This window comes from Prionailurus bengalensis, chromosome X (assembly GCF_016509475.1).
Source record: "Prionailurus bengalensis isolate Pbe53 chromosome X, Fcat_Pben_1.1_paternal_pri, whole genome shotgun sequence".
In the NCBI taxonomy this organism is placed as follows: domain Eukaryota; kingdom Metazoa; phylum Chordata; class Mammalia; order Carnivora; family Felidae; genus Prionailurus; species Prionailurus bengalensis.
The window spans coordinates 31,960,343-31,977,108 of NC_057361.1; the positions used below are offsets into that span (position 1 = coordinate 31,960,343).

The 16,766-nt window shown below is 36.0% G+C and overlaps 1 protein-coding gene across 1 annotated transcript in view; it reads left to right on the top strand.

Annotated features, from left to right (window-relative positions):
* The window catches only part of CFAP47 (cilia and flagella associated protein 47), a 587,956-nt gene that overhangs the window by 366,831 nt on the left and 204,359 nt on the right, over positions 1–16,766 (top strand). The window contains exon 50 of the mRNA XM_043569968.1: positions 14,948–15,082. Within this exon, the coding sequence (XP_043425903.1) occupies positions 14,948–15,082 (135 nt within the window). The remainder of the gene's footprint in view (positions 1–14,947; positions 15,083–16,766) is intronic.

Genomic DNA, 16,766 nt, shown 5'->3' on the forward strand with positions numbered 1-16,766 from the left:
AAGCAAACCGAGAAACGGTTTCTTTTTAAAAATTTTTTTTATTTATTTTTCAGAGAGAGAGCATGAGCAGGGGAGGGACAGAGAGAGAGGGGTACAGAGAATTCAAATCAGGCTCTGTGCTGTCAGCAGGGCTTGAACTCACAAACCACAAGATCATGACCTAAACCAAAGTCAGATGCTTAACTGACTGAGCTACCTGGGTGCCCCAAGAAACAGACTCTTAACTACAGAGAATAAACCGATAGTTATCAGAAAGGAGGTGGGTGGGGAAATAGGTGAAATAGGTGAAGGGAATTAAGAGTACATTTATCTTGGGGCGCCTGGGTGGCGCAGTCGGTTAAGCGTCCGACTTCAGCCAGGTCACGATCTCGCGGTCCGTGAGTTCGAGCCCCGCGTCAGGCTCTGGGCTGATGGCTCAGAGCCTGGAGCCTGTTTCCGATTCTGTGTCTCCCTCTCTCTCTGCCCCTCCCCCGTTCATGCTCTGTCTCTCTATGTCCCAAAAATAAATAATCGTTGAAAAAAAAAAAAAGAGTACATTTATCTTGATGAGCACTGAGTAATCTATAGAATTGTTGAATCACTATATTGTACACCTGAAACTAATATAACAGTGTATGTTAACTGTACTGAAATTAAAATTAAAACTTAATATGAAAAACTGACAAAAAATTTAAAAAAATCATTAAAAATTAAATTTAAAAATTAAAAAGAAGTGATCAGTAGGATCGATTTATTAGAGAAGGAAACCCCAGTTTTGTTTATTTGAAAATTATCTTTTTATGTCAACAAATTTCAGAAAAATGGAAAAATATTCAGTCAGTCAACCTAGATATGAAAACACATGACCTTAGGAGTGCCTGGGTGGCTCAGTCAGTAAACTGTCTGACTCTTGATTTTGGCTCAGGTCGTGATCTCACAGTTTATGGGTTTGAGCCCCATGTTGGGCTCCAAGCTCACAGGATGGAGCCTGCTTGGGATTCTCTCTCCCTCTGTCTGCCCCTTTCCTTCTCTTGCACTCTCTTTCTCTGTCTCAAAATAAAGAAATAAAGAGGAAAAAAAAAAAAAAGAAAACACGTGATCTTAAAAGAAAATAGAGACAGACGAAACCAAGCAAACAAAAAATACTGTGTATGAAGGCATGGTAGAAATCCTGTGTTAATGACTGAATGCATTAAAACATGATGGCTTAATTCTCTTCTTCATAACTAGATAGTGACCTAGAATGCAAAAAGCATATATTACTGTCCATTATTACAGGATTAGTATGTAACAAAATATAGAGATGTAGTAATAACCTGTTGCATGTTCATAGTATGGAAATACACAACTAAATTTCCATTTGTCTCAGATAGAAGTTTGAGCTTTTATACAAGACTAATGTTTAGGTGAAAATGATTAAGCTTAAAAGCAAATGACTGGGCTTTAGTGGTTAGCATATACTTTAGTAACAATAATCCTTAAATTTATTTTGATTGCAATAACAATGTGTTTCATGAATATTATTTAGAGATAGCTATAATCATACATGTTGGCAATATAGAGTAAGTCCTAACATTGCACTAAGAAAATGAACTTGAACGTGTAAAAATTAAGTTTGTATAAGTTTATATAACCTACATATCACTTTTTCTAATAATTTTCTCCAGTTGTTCTTTAATAATCTACATAGAGCACATGTGTCTCTGGAATAACTGTTCTTAGGTTCTTATGAGGCTGCCACATGGATCAGCTCACTGCCCTCCAGCTTGTGAATAACAGCATTATAATATAACTTTAAAAAGCAAATTTTAATAACAAGCAAGAGACGTTTTCAACTTGTAGGGATACCTCTTGATTCCCTTTCTCTGATGAGAGATGAAGGGCTAAGAAGCTAAATAATTAATTTGGGACCTGGAAGTCCAAAAATATAATGTGAAACCTGGACCCCAGCCATGTAAATGTGGCCTTTTTAGCTCAGGGTTTTGTTCCCTGATTCTCAATTATGACCCCAAGATCCAAGACTCCAGGCCACCACAGACTAGCCCATATTCCACAACAAATGTCATTTCCAGTGATGACCCAAAACATGGGATCCCTGTTCCTAGCTTGTGTGTGCATTTAACTTAAAATTTTCAGTTGAGAGAGGATTCTCTGAACATCTCTTCCAACGTACTGTAGAAAAGACAATCTCTAAATTTTTTAAAACAACTTTTATCTAATTGTTAATTAGTATAATTATTTTATTAATCTGGGTCTAAGACTTGATAATTAACCCTTATGAACTCTTACTTTTTCATCTCCAAGGAAAAAGTCTTTATAAATTCTTAACAATCGTTAATGACATTTACTTGTGACTAAAAGAAGGGGTGGGATGAACTTGAGTAGTTGAGTATCTTACCTTTGTCCACAGAATTGACAGACCTACAAAAGAGAAAGGCAATAACAAGGATCATTTAATGAATTATAAGTCATTTAATTGTATGAGCAAAAATTAAGCTGAAATAATTTAATGTATTAATCATGGCATGTTGACCTAAAATAACCTCTAAACAGCAAGAATATTTTTGAAAGTTTATTTATTTTGAGAGAGAGAGAGAGAAAGCACAAGTGGGGGAGGAGCACAGAGAGAGGGAGAGAGAGAGAGTCCCAAGTAGGCTCCACCCTGTCAGTGCAGAGCCTGATGCGAGGCTTGAAACCATGAACCGTGAGATCATGGCCTGAGCTGAAGTCAGATGCTTAACCAAGCGAGCCACCCAGGTGCCCCAACAAGAATATTTTTATACCTAAAGCTAATGCAATGTTATATATCTATTATATCTTCAGTAAAAATATTTTAAAGATTAAAGAATATTTTCATATAGCATTTACTCACACTGCCAAATGTTTAGATGGTATAGAACACTCTATGAGCACATTTCAGTGCACTCACCAAGGTGTGTTGTTTAGTCCACATTACAAAACTAAATATTGAGAATCCACGTTTAAAGTGGTTTCCACTCATATTAGTAAATTTAGTCTCTACCCTGAACATGCATGATAGTATAGTCTGAAATTCTTTTTTATTATCCATGACCCTTGATAATATGGTAGCTCCAGAAAGTAGGTAGCAATGATCCATTTTGATGTAGCGGACAATTCCCTTTTTTTTTTCAATAGGAGCTTCAAGTGCTCTTTTACTTGCTGAAAAGTGATTGTATTCATTCAGTTCAACACAATTGCAAATTACAGCTAAGATTCATTTCTGAAAATTTGCAGTTCGGAATTTCTTACACTAGAATGAAATCTGTTATGACACTGGCACAAGAAAGCCTCGTCCAAACAATTGGAAACAAGCTTTTAGTCAGCTTTGCTAAAGACTTTACAAAATTTTTGCCATAAACTTCTGTTTAGTGTCAAAACAAAACGTTTAATGTGTGCACAATAAAGTTCCTATGTTAGGCCTATGTTTGAACAAGATAGAAGTCATCTTTATATTTAGCATTCCGCTACTCTCTGAAATTATACTCTGTCCAGAAAGATGTATATTACCAGTTACGATCTTTAACATACAAATTAAGTTCAAAATTAACATACAAAATTAAGTTCTAATACTGTATGTGATAAGAAACACTGCTTGTCACATGTGTCTTCAGAGTGTGATGCTGAGCAAAAGTAGTGTTACTCAAATTGTCATTTTTCATTTAAAGCTTAGGCAGTATATTCATGTAACCACATTGCGGTGGCAAAATTGCATATCTTTTGCTATTTTACTGTTTCCTATTTCGTTCCTACTTACTACTGTATTCCTATTTTTCTATTTCTTATTTTACTGTGTTGCAAAGGAATACATTCAGAAGTCAAACATGACTTCAGCCTCCGATTATATCATTCTCTGGTTGTGTGACCTTGACCTCACTGAATGTCACTTCTCATACATGTAAAATATTGATGGTGTTTAATCTTTCAGGGTGGTTATGGGCATTAAGTGAGAATATATGAAAAGTGCTCATTGAGTAGGTGCTCAGTTAATGTTTAGCACATTTAATATACTAACTCCCATTTTTAAAATTTCCTAATATGATAGGGATTTACAGGAGGATTTATAGCTCCTATTATCCCCAGTCTTCTTAGTCTGTCTCAATGAAAATGACAGAAACTTGACTGAAACTGAATTTGGATTTTACTGGCTTGTTGCCATCAGCAATATGGCCTGCCACATAGTCGTATAGGTTTGAAGAACAATCAGATTCCACTGGTCTTCAAAACAAATGTCAGTTGTATAAAGCATTTTCTTGCTTTCTCAGGTGAAGGAAATGTTTTGCAAAAGCAGATCCTTGAGGCTTTGTGGAGAGAATGAGTTGGGTTTGCTTGGATCCTCTCCTGCTCTCTTGGCCTCTCCTCTTTGCTTTGACCATCTCCACTTCCCCATGCAGCCTGTGGTCTGATGTTTCATGACAGCTTTAGCCATCTGTGTGGTATTACCCTTCAGGGCTTGGGAGCACTCAACTGTGTCTTCCTGCTCCCGTCCCCCAGATCAAATTCTAGTCTCAAGCCCCACTCGGGTTATTGGTTACAGATAAATTCATTCATAGTGCTAGATCAGTGAGTGATGTATGCTCTGTTTTCTGTCTTTATGCTAGATAATTTGTCCTTTGACCTCTAGACCAACATCTGGCATCTAGTAGCAGGTATCTGGTCACTATTGAATGTAAGAAGCAATACATTTCAAACATAAAATTGTTTCTAATATACTTTAGAAATTACTTGGTAGTGCAACAGAAGTGCAGTTAAAATATGAGAACAACAGTTTATAAACTTGGAGAAAACATAAATTTGATAACTGCATCTACTCTATTAAGCAAAAGGAAGACACTCTTGCATCTCCAGTGTTTGTCACGAGGCCTCCATTTATTTGGCCCAACACTCACTTGTAATTCTTGATTATTTATTAGAAATAGTTTTTCCTGGGAGTTCAAAGTAGGCTGTCGATGCTCTATTGCATATAAATTCAGGTTGTTCTTTATATTTGAATTTTGAACTGCTAAGATACATGTAGCATTGTTACCAAAAAGAAATCTTTCTCTTATTCTATGTGTGAGTGTGTGTGTGTGTGTGTGTGTATGTGTGTGTGTCTGTGTGTCTGTGTGTGTCTGTGTGTGTCTGTGTCCTACTTTACCAGTCAAAAGAATTTGTGTATTTTATGAGGACTTGTTTACAATAGAAGGAAAATATGATTTCCTAAGTCATTGGTGTTTCTCATGTAAGATTTTTGCATGAGAATCTCAGTTATATGGGGTGCCTGGGTGGATCAGTCTGTTAAGCCTCCGACTTCGGCTCAGGCCATAATCTCACAGCTTGTGAGCTCAAACCCTGCGACAGGCTCTGTGGTGACAGCTCAGAGCCTGGAACGTACTTCAGATTCTGAGTCTCCCCCTCTTTCTGCCCCTTCCCTACTCATACTCTGTCTCTCTCTCGCAAAAATAAATAGGGGCATCTGGGTGGCTCAGTCAGTTGAGCGTCTGACAGCGGCACAGGTCATGATCTATCTCAGAGTTTGTGAGTTCGAGCCCCACATCAGGCTCTTTGCTGACAGCTCAGGGCCTAGAGCCTGTTTTGGATTCTTTGTCTCCCTCTCTCTGCCCCTCCCCCACTTGTATTCTCTCTCTCTCTCAAAAATAAACATAAAAAATAAAAATAAATAAATTATAAAACATTTTAAATACTAGAAAAAAAGAATCTCAGTTATAGGGCATTATATAAATAATTTATTCATACATTTTCATGAAAATTTTTAAATTCTAATCACCCTTCAAAGATGCTTTTCTAATATGTGAGGAATCAAGGAAAACCAGTGGAGGTTAGTAGGGTTTGAAGATCATTCAGAAATTCTGAAACTAAAACTCTTTTGGGGGGGGGGCATTTCATTCTTTTTTTCTTAACTTGGAACATCAAAAATTTTTAAAATACTTGTGAACATTTGCCTTTTACCCTCTGCATTTTTGTGAAAAGCAATCTCCCCCATTTTATTGCTCGGATGAGGCCTAAGGATGCTTTTTAATATGAAAATTCATTATTTTATGTAGAAATTACTTCTAGAAATAAATTTAAAGTAAAATTAACAAAATAAATAAAGGCTTTACATGGAAGTTTAAGAAGCCACCCCCACGAAGCACTGAATTCAAACGAATGAGGAAATAGTTGCATTTGATATCAGTGAAATAGACATGAATATATGGAACAGAGAGATGTAGATGGATAAAGGTGACAAGATAGATAGATAGATAGATAGATAGATAGATAGATAGATAGATTCAAGTGTTCTGGATACCTGAATATGATGGCTTCATTAATTTTCCTGAATTAATTATGTCATTCATGGTATTGCCTACTGCGAAAAGATACCCATAGTTGGCTGTGAACTTCCCTTACACATCCCACTTACACAGTACATTCACTTAGGGGTGACCCTTCTCAAATCCTATTGTTATCTTGCTGAGCAGTGTTAAGTATAATATCTGAAATACAAAGTGTGCTATGTATTTACTTATATTACAGAGAGATAGAGACAGCATGAGCAGGTGAGAGAGGCAGACAGAGAGACAGAATCTTAAGCAGGCTCCATGCTCAGCACAGAGCCCGATGCAGGAATCAATCCCACAATCTGGGGTCATGGCCTGAGCGGAATAAAGACTTGGACACTCAACCAACTGACCTACCTAGGCACACCCAAAGCGTGCTTTTTAAACAGTTTTATTGTGGTTTAATTAATATACAATAAGCTATCCATATTTAAAGTATATAGTTTGATTCTTAACACATGCATAGAGCCATGAATCCGTTGTTACAAAGCAGATAATGAATATAGGTCACCCCACAAAGTTTCCTCTTGTCTCTTTTTAATGCTTTTACCCTCCTCTCCCCTCACGCCACAAGCTACCCTTGCCCTAGGCAATCATTTCTCTGTTTTCTGTCACTATATATACATTTCATAGCGTTGTATATAAACTAAACCACACAGTTTAACCCTTTTAAGGGATTGTTTTCCTTTATGCAACATAATTATTTTAAGATCCATCCACAGAGTGCATGTATCAATACTTTATTCCTTTTATTACTGAGTCGTAGTCCATGGAATGGATAAGCCACAATATGCTGCTGTACTTGCCTTTGATGGACATTTGGGTTTTTCCACTTTTTTTGGTAGTTATCAGTAAAGCTGATATGAACATTTATACATAAATCTGTGTGTGGGCATATACTTTCATTCATCTTGAGTAAATCACTTATATGTGGAATGCCTGGATAATATGGTAGTTGAATTTACAATGTTTAAAGGAGTAACTGCCAACAGTATCTCAACGAGATTGTCTCTCTTTCCATTCTCACTTGCACTGCATAAAAGTTCCAGTTCCTCTATACCCTTGACCATAGTTTGTAGGATTGGCCATTGCAATTTGATCGATTTTCATCTGTGTGTAGTTCAGTTGCAGTGTGGATTTACTCTACATTTCTGTAATGAATAATAATGTTGAGCATGTTTTCTTGTGCTTTTTTGACATCTATAGGTCTTCTAACGATATGCTTTTTCAAATCTTTTGCCCATCATTTCCTGTATGTTGGGTGGTTTCTTTTCTTATTGCTCAATTTTTAGGCTTTGAGCCTAAAAAAACATTTATTCTGGATGCATGTTTTTTTTTTTTCAGATATGTGGTTTAAAATTTTTTCTTCCAATTTGTGATTTTGTTTTAATTTTCTTAATGGTGTCTATCGAATTACAGAAGTTTTTTTCCTACCTATATTGACGGATAATTGAAAATAAAAATTGTATACATTTAAGATGTTCACTGTGACGATATGATATATGTATACATCCTGAACTGGTAACAGAAGTTTTCAGTTATAATGAAATGAAATTTATCACCTTTTTCTTGCATGAATCAGGAAGAAACATGTGTCCTTAATGGCAGTCTGGATTGTTGCTGCTTTAAAGTTTTGCCTCAGTAATGAAAGCATAGGTTCTTCCTAAGCAAAAAAGTAATCAGCCATCCTTTACAACAGAAATCTGAATCCTGTAGATTTTATTAATCCTTTTTGTCGTATATGTTACACATTTCAAAAATTTGTTATATAAACAGCAAACAGCATAAAACCACAGAAAAAGAAAATGGAGCCTAGAGGGCTACAGTTGGGCACTAGGCTACTATGCATTTTATCATAAAAATAAGGCGCTTAAATGGAGTAGAAAACAAGAGCTGTATTGTACATAGAATAAAAGCAGATATGGCCACAACACTGGACTCTTTATCTCTGTTCTTCATTAGCCACCAAATTTTGTTTTTCCACCTTGCCTTTTGGTCCCCCAGAGAGAAAATACAACAAAAGAAAATGAGTTAGGAAGGTGGTTAAAATGAAGTAAGAAAAAGATAGAAGAAGGAAGGATTAGCAGAGATTTCCTCAGGCTTTCCTCTTTAGTCTTGCCACTCAGATTTCATAGGATGGTATAGTAGAGAAACAAAACAGTGAAAATTCATTCAATCATGTGTGGTATAATGTGCGTAGAGCAGATATGTATGAAAACACTTCTTGACAGAATTCATGTCCCTCCAAGAAATTCACAAGTTGATACAAGCCCAGCCATACAGAAAATTTCCTTAAACACAGTATTCCTCATTAGCAATAGGGAGTGGTGAAGCATGAAGCCAATGGAAGGAAGAGGGTGGGTGTAGGGAGACCAAGTGCAAAGAGGCCAAAGACCTTGCCAGGTTTAACTGTTGTCATGGAAACTTGTTTTTGGAAGTTTTCTAAGGGGTGAAATAGTTTACATAATCAGTGGGCAGTATCTGAAACCTATTACTCTAGGCCAAAAATAAATGTTTTGTAAGTATGTGAGTTACTTTGCTATTTTTCCACGCAAAAGCCCACTTATTCTGTGGTGTATTTGGTGATATTTAGGCATGACTTAATATGCCATTTTCCGTATTCTACGTTTGGTAAATACATTTATGTATTATTTATGCCTTTGTCACTTACTATGTGACCTGGAGTGAGTTACCCAACCTTCTCTACAGCCCAGCTTGCTGAACTTGAAAATGAGTCCAGTGAGGAATTAATTTATACGTTTATTAAAGGAGTTCAATAGGTAATGAATGGGAGGCATTTAGCATATACCTAACACAGAGTAAGCATTCAATAAATGATTTCACATTGTTTTCAAAAGGCTAACCACTGGTACTAAATTGCATTGCTCAGGCTTTAAACTTGAGTCTGATATTGACGTTTTACAAGATAGTATGAAATTAGGGAAAAACAATTCCTAATGAAAACCAAACTATATACTAGGAAATGTTGGTTTGACTGTTTAAAATACATTTTGAAAAAATCAAACCCGTAGAGTGTTTAGCAGAGGGGAGAAAATCCATTTGTCAGAATAAAAGCTTGATCTATTGAAAATATAATAGCTATAATTATGATCCCTATTAGATTTTTTTTGGTAACACTCATTTCAGATAAACTGAAAACCTCCATTAAGTCAATAATGCTGTATCTTAGAGAGTTGCTTTGTACACTATTATGTCTTGTATACCTATAGTTTTTCCAAAGCAGTCCTTTAGTTTTCCTGTCATGCTTTTAAACTGAACCACCAACAATCAACCTTTTATTTACCTTTCTTCCCTTTGGGTTGGTTGGCCTTGGCCCAAACGGAGGAATATAGGGAGCAAAGGAATCACACGTGCCTAGTGTGGAAAAATATTATCATCTTTTGAAACACATATTTTCATAATCATTATTGATGGTATTTGGTTTGAAGGTTCATTGCTGATACTTACTGAGTCTAATGTTACTCTTTGCAATAAGTTTATAAGAATTTGACTGCTTGTCTCTTCTACCTTAGCTAATTCATAACCAAAAGTAAAAATGCAATTTAAAAATGTAACTGTTTAGGAAAAAAATTAAAATTATATTCCCAAGAACAAAGATTTTTAATTGGGAAAATAACTGTGCATAAATTAGTGGCATAATTCTAAGAAACATTGTTTCAAAGTGTTCTTTCAATTAAAAGATAAGCTACTAAATAGACCTATAATTCCATAGTTCTCTTCACTTATTTCTAAGTTTTAAGATAAATACTTAATTTCTCTTGTTGGTATCTAACATATGGTCTTGTTACACTCCTGTAGGGCTTTTGAATTGTTTTACAAATGATTGTTCCATTTCTCTTTGTTAAGGGACAATAAAAGTGTAATAACGTTTGGATGGGTGTATTGGAGAAAGAAGAAATGTGCTGAGTATACAAGTAGGCTGAAATGAGAAAGAATGGAGAATGTGTGCTTTTAAATCTTGAGACTAGTTCATCGTACTTGAAATATTGATTAGGTTTCCTTATTATTCCTTGCGCACGTTGTTTAACATTATGTAAGTTTATCCAAATCATGGTTTTATCTGACTGAATTGTTTTACTTAGGTCCATTTAAAATTTTTCAATACAAGTGTATAGAAATTTAACTGCTTTTGTTTGTTGACTTTGTATCCTGCATATTTAGTGAACGCATTTATTATTAGGTCTATCCTTTTTGTGTCCATGATCATTAAGGTTTTCTCCATATGAGGTTGTGTCATCTGCAAACAGATAATTTTACTTCTTCCTTTCCAATATGGATACCTTTGCTACGTTTCCTTGCACACTTGCTCTGACTAGAAATTCCAGTATTATGTTGAGTAGAAGCCTAAACCAGAGACATCCTTATCTTGTTTCTAATCTTAAAGGAAAAAATTTCAGTCTTTTACCACTGGGAGTATAATATTAGCTGTTTGTTTTCACATATGGCTATTATCATTTTGAGAAAGTTCTATTCCTAATTTATTTTTGCCATGAACGTTTTGATGTGGAATTTTGTCAAACACTTTTATCCATCAATCAAGATTATCATGTGTTTTTTTTTTTCATTCTGTCAATGTGCTACAGTACACTCACTGATTTTTGTATGTTGAACCACCATTCATTCATTCCTTCATTCTTTGTTGAAATAAAAACCATTTAACTATGGTATAGAATCTTTTTGGTATGCTGCTGAATTCGATTTGCTACTATTTAGTTGAAAAGTTTTGTATCAGTGTTCATCAGGGATATTGGATTTTAATTTTCTTTTCTTGCCCTATCTTTGTCTGCTTTTGTATCACGGTGGTGCTAGCCTCCTAGAATGAGGCTATGTTTTCCCTCCTCTATCAATTTTTAAGTTTTTGAGAAAAAGAAGATAGTGATTCTTCTTTAAGTATTTGGTAGAATTCAACAATGAAGCCATCTCGTCCTGGGCTTGTCTTTGTGGGAAGAGTTTTTGTTACGAATTCAGTGTCCTTGTTAGATTTATGTCTATTCTGTTTTTCTTTTATTCATGAGCATTTTTAGTAGATTGTGTGTTTCTCGGATATTGTCCATATCATCTAAGTTACCCAATTTGGGGGGCATATGGTGGTTCATTGTAGTCTCTTATAAAGCTTTTCATTTTGGAGAAAACAATGCAATGTCCCCACTTTTTTCCTGAATTTATTAATTGGGAGTCTTCATTTCTTTTTTCTTAATCACTTGAAAATTCTGCCAGTGATGTTGACCTTTTCAAAGAGAGAAACTTTCTGGTTTTTGCTTTTCTCTTCTCTGTTTTATTTACCTCTACTCTGATCTTTATCATTTCCTTTCTTCTGCTAGTTTTGGGTTGAATTTGCTTTTTCTTTTTCTAGTTCTGTATTGTGTGCAGTTAGGTTGTTGATTTTAGGTTGTTCTTTTTAACATATGCTTTTGCTGCTATGAGTTGCCCTCTTAGTGTTGCTTTCACTGCATCACACCAGTTTCGTATGCTGTGTTCTCATTGTCAATCATCTATATAGTTTCAGACTTCTATTTTTTTCCAAGTTTTTTTTGAAATATTGGTTAAAAGTATGTTGTTTAGTGTCCAAATTTGTGACATTCCTTTTTTCCTTATGTTACTGATTATAATTTCATGCCATTGTGATGAGGCAACATGCTTTCTATGATTTAAATCTTTTTCAGTTATTAAGATATGCCTTGTGGCCTCACATGTGATCCATTCTGGACAGTGTCCAAAGTTGATTTAAGAAGTTGGATACTCCATTGTTGATGGGTGGATGTTCTATATGAGCCAGTTAGGTCTAGTGGTTCTAAGTGATGGTCACATCCTATGTGTCTTTATTGGTATTCTGTCTAGTTGTTCTGTCCATTAAGAGGTATTGGGGCACCTGTGTGGCTCAGTTGGATTGGTATCCGACTCTTGACTTCAGCTCAGGTCGTGATCCCAGGGTTGTGGGATTGAGCCCCACATCAGATTCCATGCTGAGTGTGGAGCCTGCTTTGGATCCTTTCTCTCTCTCTCTCCTCTTCCCCTCTCCCCTACTCAGGTATTCTCTTTGTCACTCTCCTAAAATATATAAGTAAGTCAATAAACACACAAATACAAAAAAAGAAAAAATGAGAAAAGTAAACATACTCATAACATGATATGGCAATCATACATCTTTGTATTTCCCCAAATGAATTGAAAGTTTATGCGCATCCAAATATCTGCTGGTAAATGTTAATAACAGCTTTATTCATAGTTGCCAAATTATGGGGAAAACTACAATGTCATATAATAGATAAATGGTTAAAGAGTGGTATATCTATACATTGGGTTATTTATCAGTGATAAAAACAGTAACCTATCAGACCACAAAGAATATGGGGGAAACGTAAATGTATATTGCTAAGTAAAAGAGGTAAATCTAAGAAGGCTACATATTGTATGATTCTAACTATATGACATTCTAGAAGAGGTAAAAGATCAGTGGTTGACAGTTCTTTATACGTTGGGTGGAAGGGATGAATGAGTATTGTACACGGGATTTTTAGGGCAGTGAAACTATTCTACACGATACTGTAATGGTAGGTACGTGAAATTACATATTTGCCAAAGCCATAGAATGTATAACACAAAAAAATTAGCCAGAATGCACTCTATGGACTTTACTTAATAATAGTATATCATTACTGGCTCAACATTTAAGTAATATATCACAATAATTCAAGATGTTTATAGTAGGCAATGTAAGGGGGGATATATGGGAACTCTGTACTTTCCACTCATTTTACTGTAAACATAAAAGTGTTCAAAAAATTAAATGTTTTAATTGAGTTTTTAAAAAGTATGGACTTAGAACCAGAATGCACATCTACACATTCTGCCTGTATTATACTGAGCCGACTGACTTTGGGGAAGCTACTGAACTATCTTGTATCAGTTTACCTTCTCTAAAATGGAAATAATATATCACACTCAATGGTGAAAAACAGCTTTCCCCCTAAGATCAGAAGTGAGACAGGGATATCTACCCTCACCACTTTTCTTCAACATAGTACTAGACCCCTAGCCACAGCAGTTAGACAACATAAAGATATAAATGGCATCCAGGGATACCTTGGTGGGTCATTGGGTTAGGGTCCAACTTCAGCTCAGCTCATGATCTCACAGTTCGTGAGTTTGAGCCCTGCATCGGGCTCTGTGCTGATAGCTTAGACCCTAGAGCCTGCTTTGGATTCTGTGTTTCCCTTTCTCTCTACCCCTTCTCCATTCATATTCTTTCCATCTCGCTCTCAAAAATAAATAAACATTAATAAATAATTTCAAAAAATAAAAAAAGAAAGAAATGGCGTCCAATTTGGTAAAGAAGAAATAAAACTCTCACAATTTGCAGATGACATGATACTCTATGTAGCAAACCCTAACGAACGGCTCTACCAGAAAAGTAATAGAACTGATGAATGAATTCTGTAAATGTTAATTTTGCAGGATTCAGATCTATGTATGGTATCTATTGCATTCCTATATGCTAATAATGAAGCAGCAGAAAGAGAAATTAACAAAACAGTCCTATTTACAATGGTACCAAAAACAATAATGACATATCCAATAAAGGGTTAGTATCCAAGATATATAAAGAACTTCTACAACTCAATAACCAGAAACTAATCCAATTTAAAAATGGGCAGTAGATGTGAACAGACATTTCTCCAAAGAAGACATCCAGATGGCAAACAGACACATGAAAAGTTGTTCCACATCATTCAGCAACAGGGAATTACAAACCAAAACTACAAGGAGATTCCACTTCACATCTGTCTCACAGCCCCTCTCAGCCGTGATGTCTGCCCCTGCTAGGGACCTGCCAGAAGACACACCTGTCTGTGTCCCTGAGGCAGGTCCTTTAGCCTTGGTCTAACTGCAGATCTTGAAATGGCCCTGTAACTCTCAGCCATGGTCCGGGAACCCTCATCTGGGGAGATGTGCTTGTGCATGCCCCAGAATTAGGCTCATAGACCAGGGTCTGTCTGCACATCTGGGAGCAGCCCTATAATCCAGGTTCAGCCCCTCATCGCTGCTGTCTGGAAGCAGTCCTGCCTGCCCAGGGACCCAGAGGGTGACACGCCCATACATATTCTGTGGCCAGGCCTGCCAACCTCAAGCCCACTGCAGATTCTGAAGCAGTCTGTGACCTGGCTCTAGCCCATCTCAGCCACAGTCTGGGGACAATCCTGCCCACTCAGAGATGCGTAAACTGTTGGAAGCACTCCCGGAGCCCCAGATGGAGTCAGTGTAATACCAGGGACATTTTGTACTATCCAGTGTCACCAGCTGCCACCAGTGTCACGTCCAATTCACATTTGGGCAAACTGAGGGACACAGCTGGTAACAGCCCCAGTTGTGAACCTACGTATGACACTACTTTGTAAATAAAAACTGACCATCACTTATACTTAAAATAAATATTAATGGATTTTCCATTAAATTGTTCTGTACCACCATCAAGTTTAAATCTGGTACTAACACCTACAATTTGTGTTTGGTTCCTTATTAGTTTCACACTAAAGCATGTTTAATACCTAAAATTGACCTTTCCTTTTAGAAAACAAATCCCTAGTGAATATAGCATCTTGTACTTGTAGGTGCAATCTCATTTTCTGTTAAAAGAAGACAAGAGGATGAATCTCAGGACGAACCAGATCAAGATGATAATCAAGTATCCTCCTTTCAGAAATCCTTATCACAACCATCCCCCCAAAATAATGATGAGGACTCAGGTAAGTTTATGATTAAGGAGAGTTTCATGATCACTCTTCAGTCATTCCCTCTTAAATGAGTAGATACTTTACATTCACAATATATATACAAAGGTGTGTTGCATATACCTGTAAGAATTTTCTTGTAATAGCTCTGAATTAACTTTACATAATTTACTTTCTTGATTTGTACAGCAATTAACATTCATAAGAGTATAATATTTCATTGAAGATTGCTTATTCTTTCATAAGTGAACCACTTTATATGTATTTCTTACTAAACGAAAACTTAGACTACATTTCTGATAAAATGTTAATGAGTAAATTATTTTAACAGTGTAACATGCTTTTCTTCAGCCTACCAGATGATAGCAACCTTCCTCATATGTGGGAGAAAATCAGTGCCATTATTTTTCCTTCTAGTAATCTAAAGCTTTTGGAATGTTGTTAAACATCATATCTTTTTAGTAGAAATTCAAAGGAAATTGAGAATAATGGAGAATTGGAAAGGACAGGGCAGATTTCCTGGAGAATGGGTGACTGAATTCTCTGAAGGATGAGTAACAAGGACTTAAGAGGGCATTAGAAAAGCTGTGGAGACAGTGAGGTATATCAAAGAAATCTTTATGGAATGACTTTGTGTTTAGTCGGGATTCTTCAGTAAAACAGACACTACCATAATGTAATGTAATGTAATGTAATGTAATGTAATGTAATGTAATGTAAATAGGCACATGCATACACACATACAAATATATATGTATGTATACATATGGAGAGACAGAGAGAGAGAAATTGAGATTTTAAAGAATTGGCTGACATGATTGTGGGGATTGGCAAGTGAAAAATCTGTAGGTCAAGCAAGCAGGGCAGAGAATTAGGTAAGAGTTGGTATTGCAGTCTTGGGTCCAAATTCCCCAGCTGTGCCAGACAGGCTGCAAGGTCAGGCAGGTTTTCTGTGTCAGTCTTGACCAAGAATTGCTTCTTCTTCAGGTAACCTCAGGTATTCTTCCTTAGCTTGGAACTTCAAAAAAATTTTACAAATACTTGTGAACATTTGCCTCTTACCACTCTGCATTTTTGTGAAAAGCAATCTTCCCCATTTCATTTCTCGGATGAAGCCTAAGGGTGCTTTTTTATATGAAAATTCATTATTTTACATAGAAATTATTTCTAAAAATAAGTTTAAGGTAAAATTAACAAAATAAATGAAGGCTTTACATGGAGACTTAATAAGTCACCTCCACGGTAAAATGAATCCAAACAAATGAGGAGATGGTTGCATTTGATATCAGTGAAATAGACATGAATTTATGGAACAGAGAGGTGTAAATGGATAGAGGTGACAGATAAGTAGGTAGGTAGGTAGGTAGGTAGATAGATAGATAGATAGATAGATAGATAGATAGATGGATTCAAGTGTTCTGAATACCTAAATATGATGGCTTCATTAAGTTTCCTGCATTTATTATCTCATTTATGATATTGCTTACTGCAGGAAAGATACCCATAGTTGACTGTGAACTGCCCTTACACATCCTGCTTATACAGTACATTCAGTTGGGGGTGACACTTCTCCTATCCTATTGTTATCCTGTTCAGCAGTAGGTAGTATACTTTCTAATATAGAGTATGCTGTTTGTTTGTTTGTTTGTTTATTTTAAGAGAGAGAGGGAGAGCATGACCAGGAGAGAGGGTCAGAGTG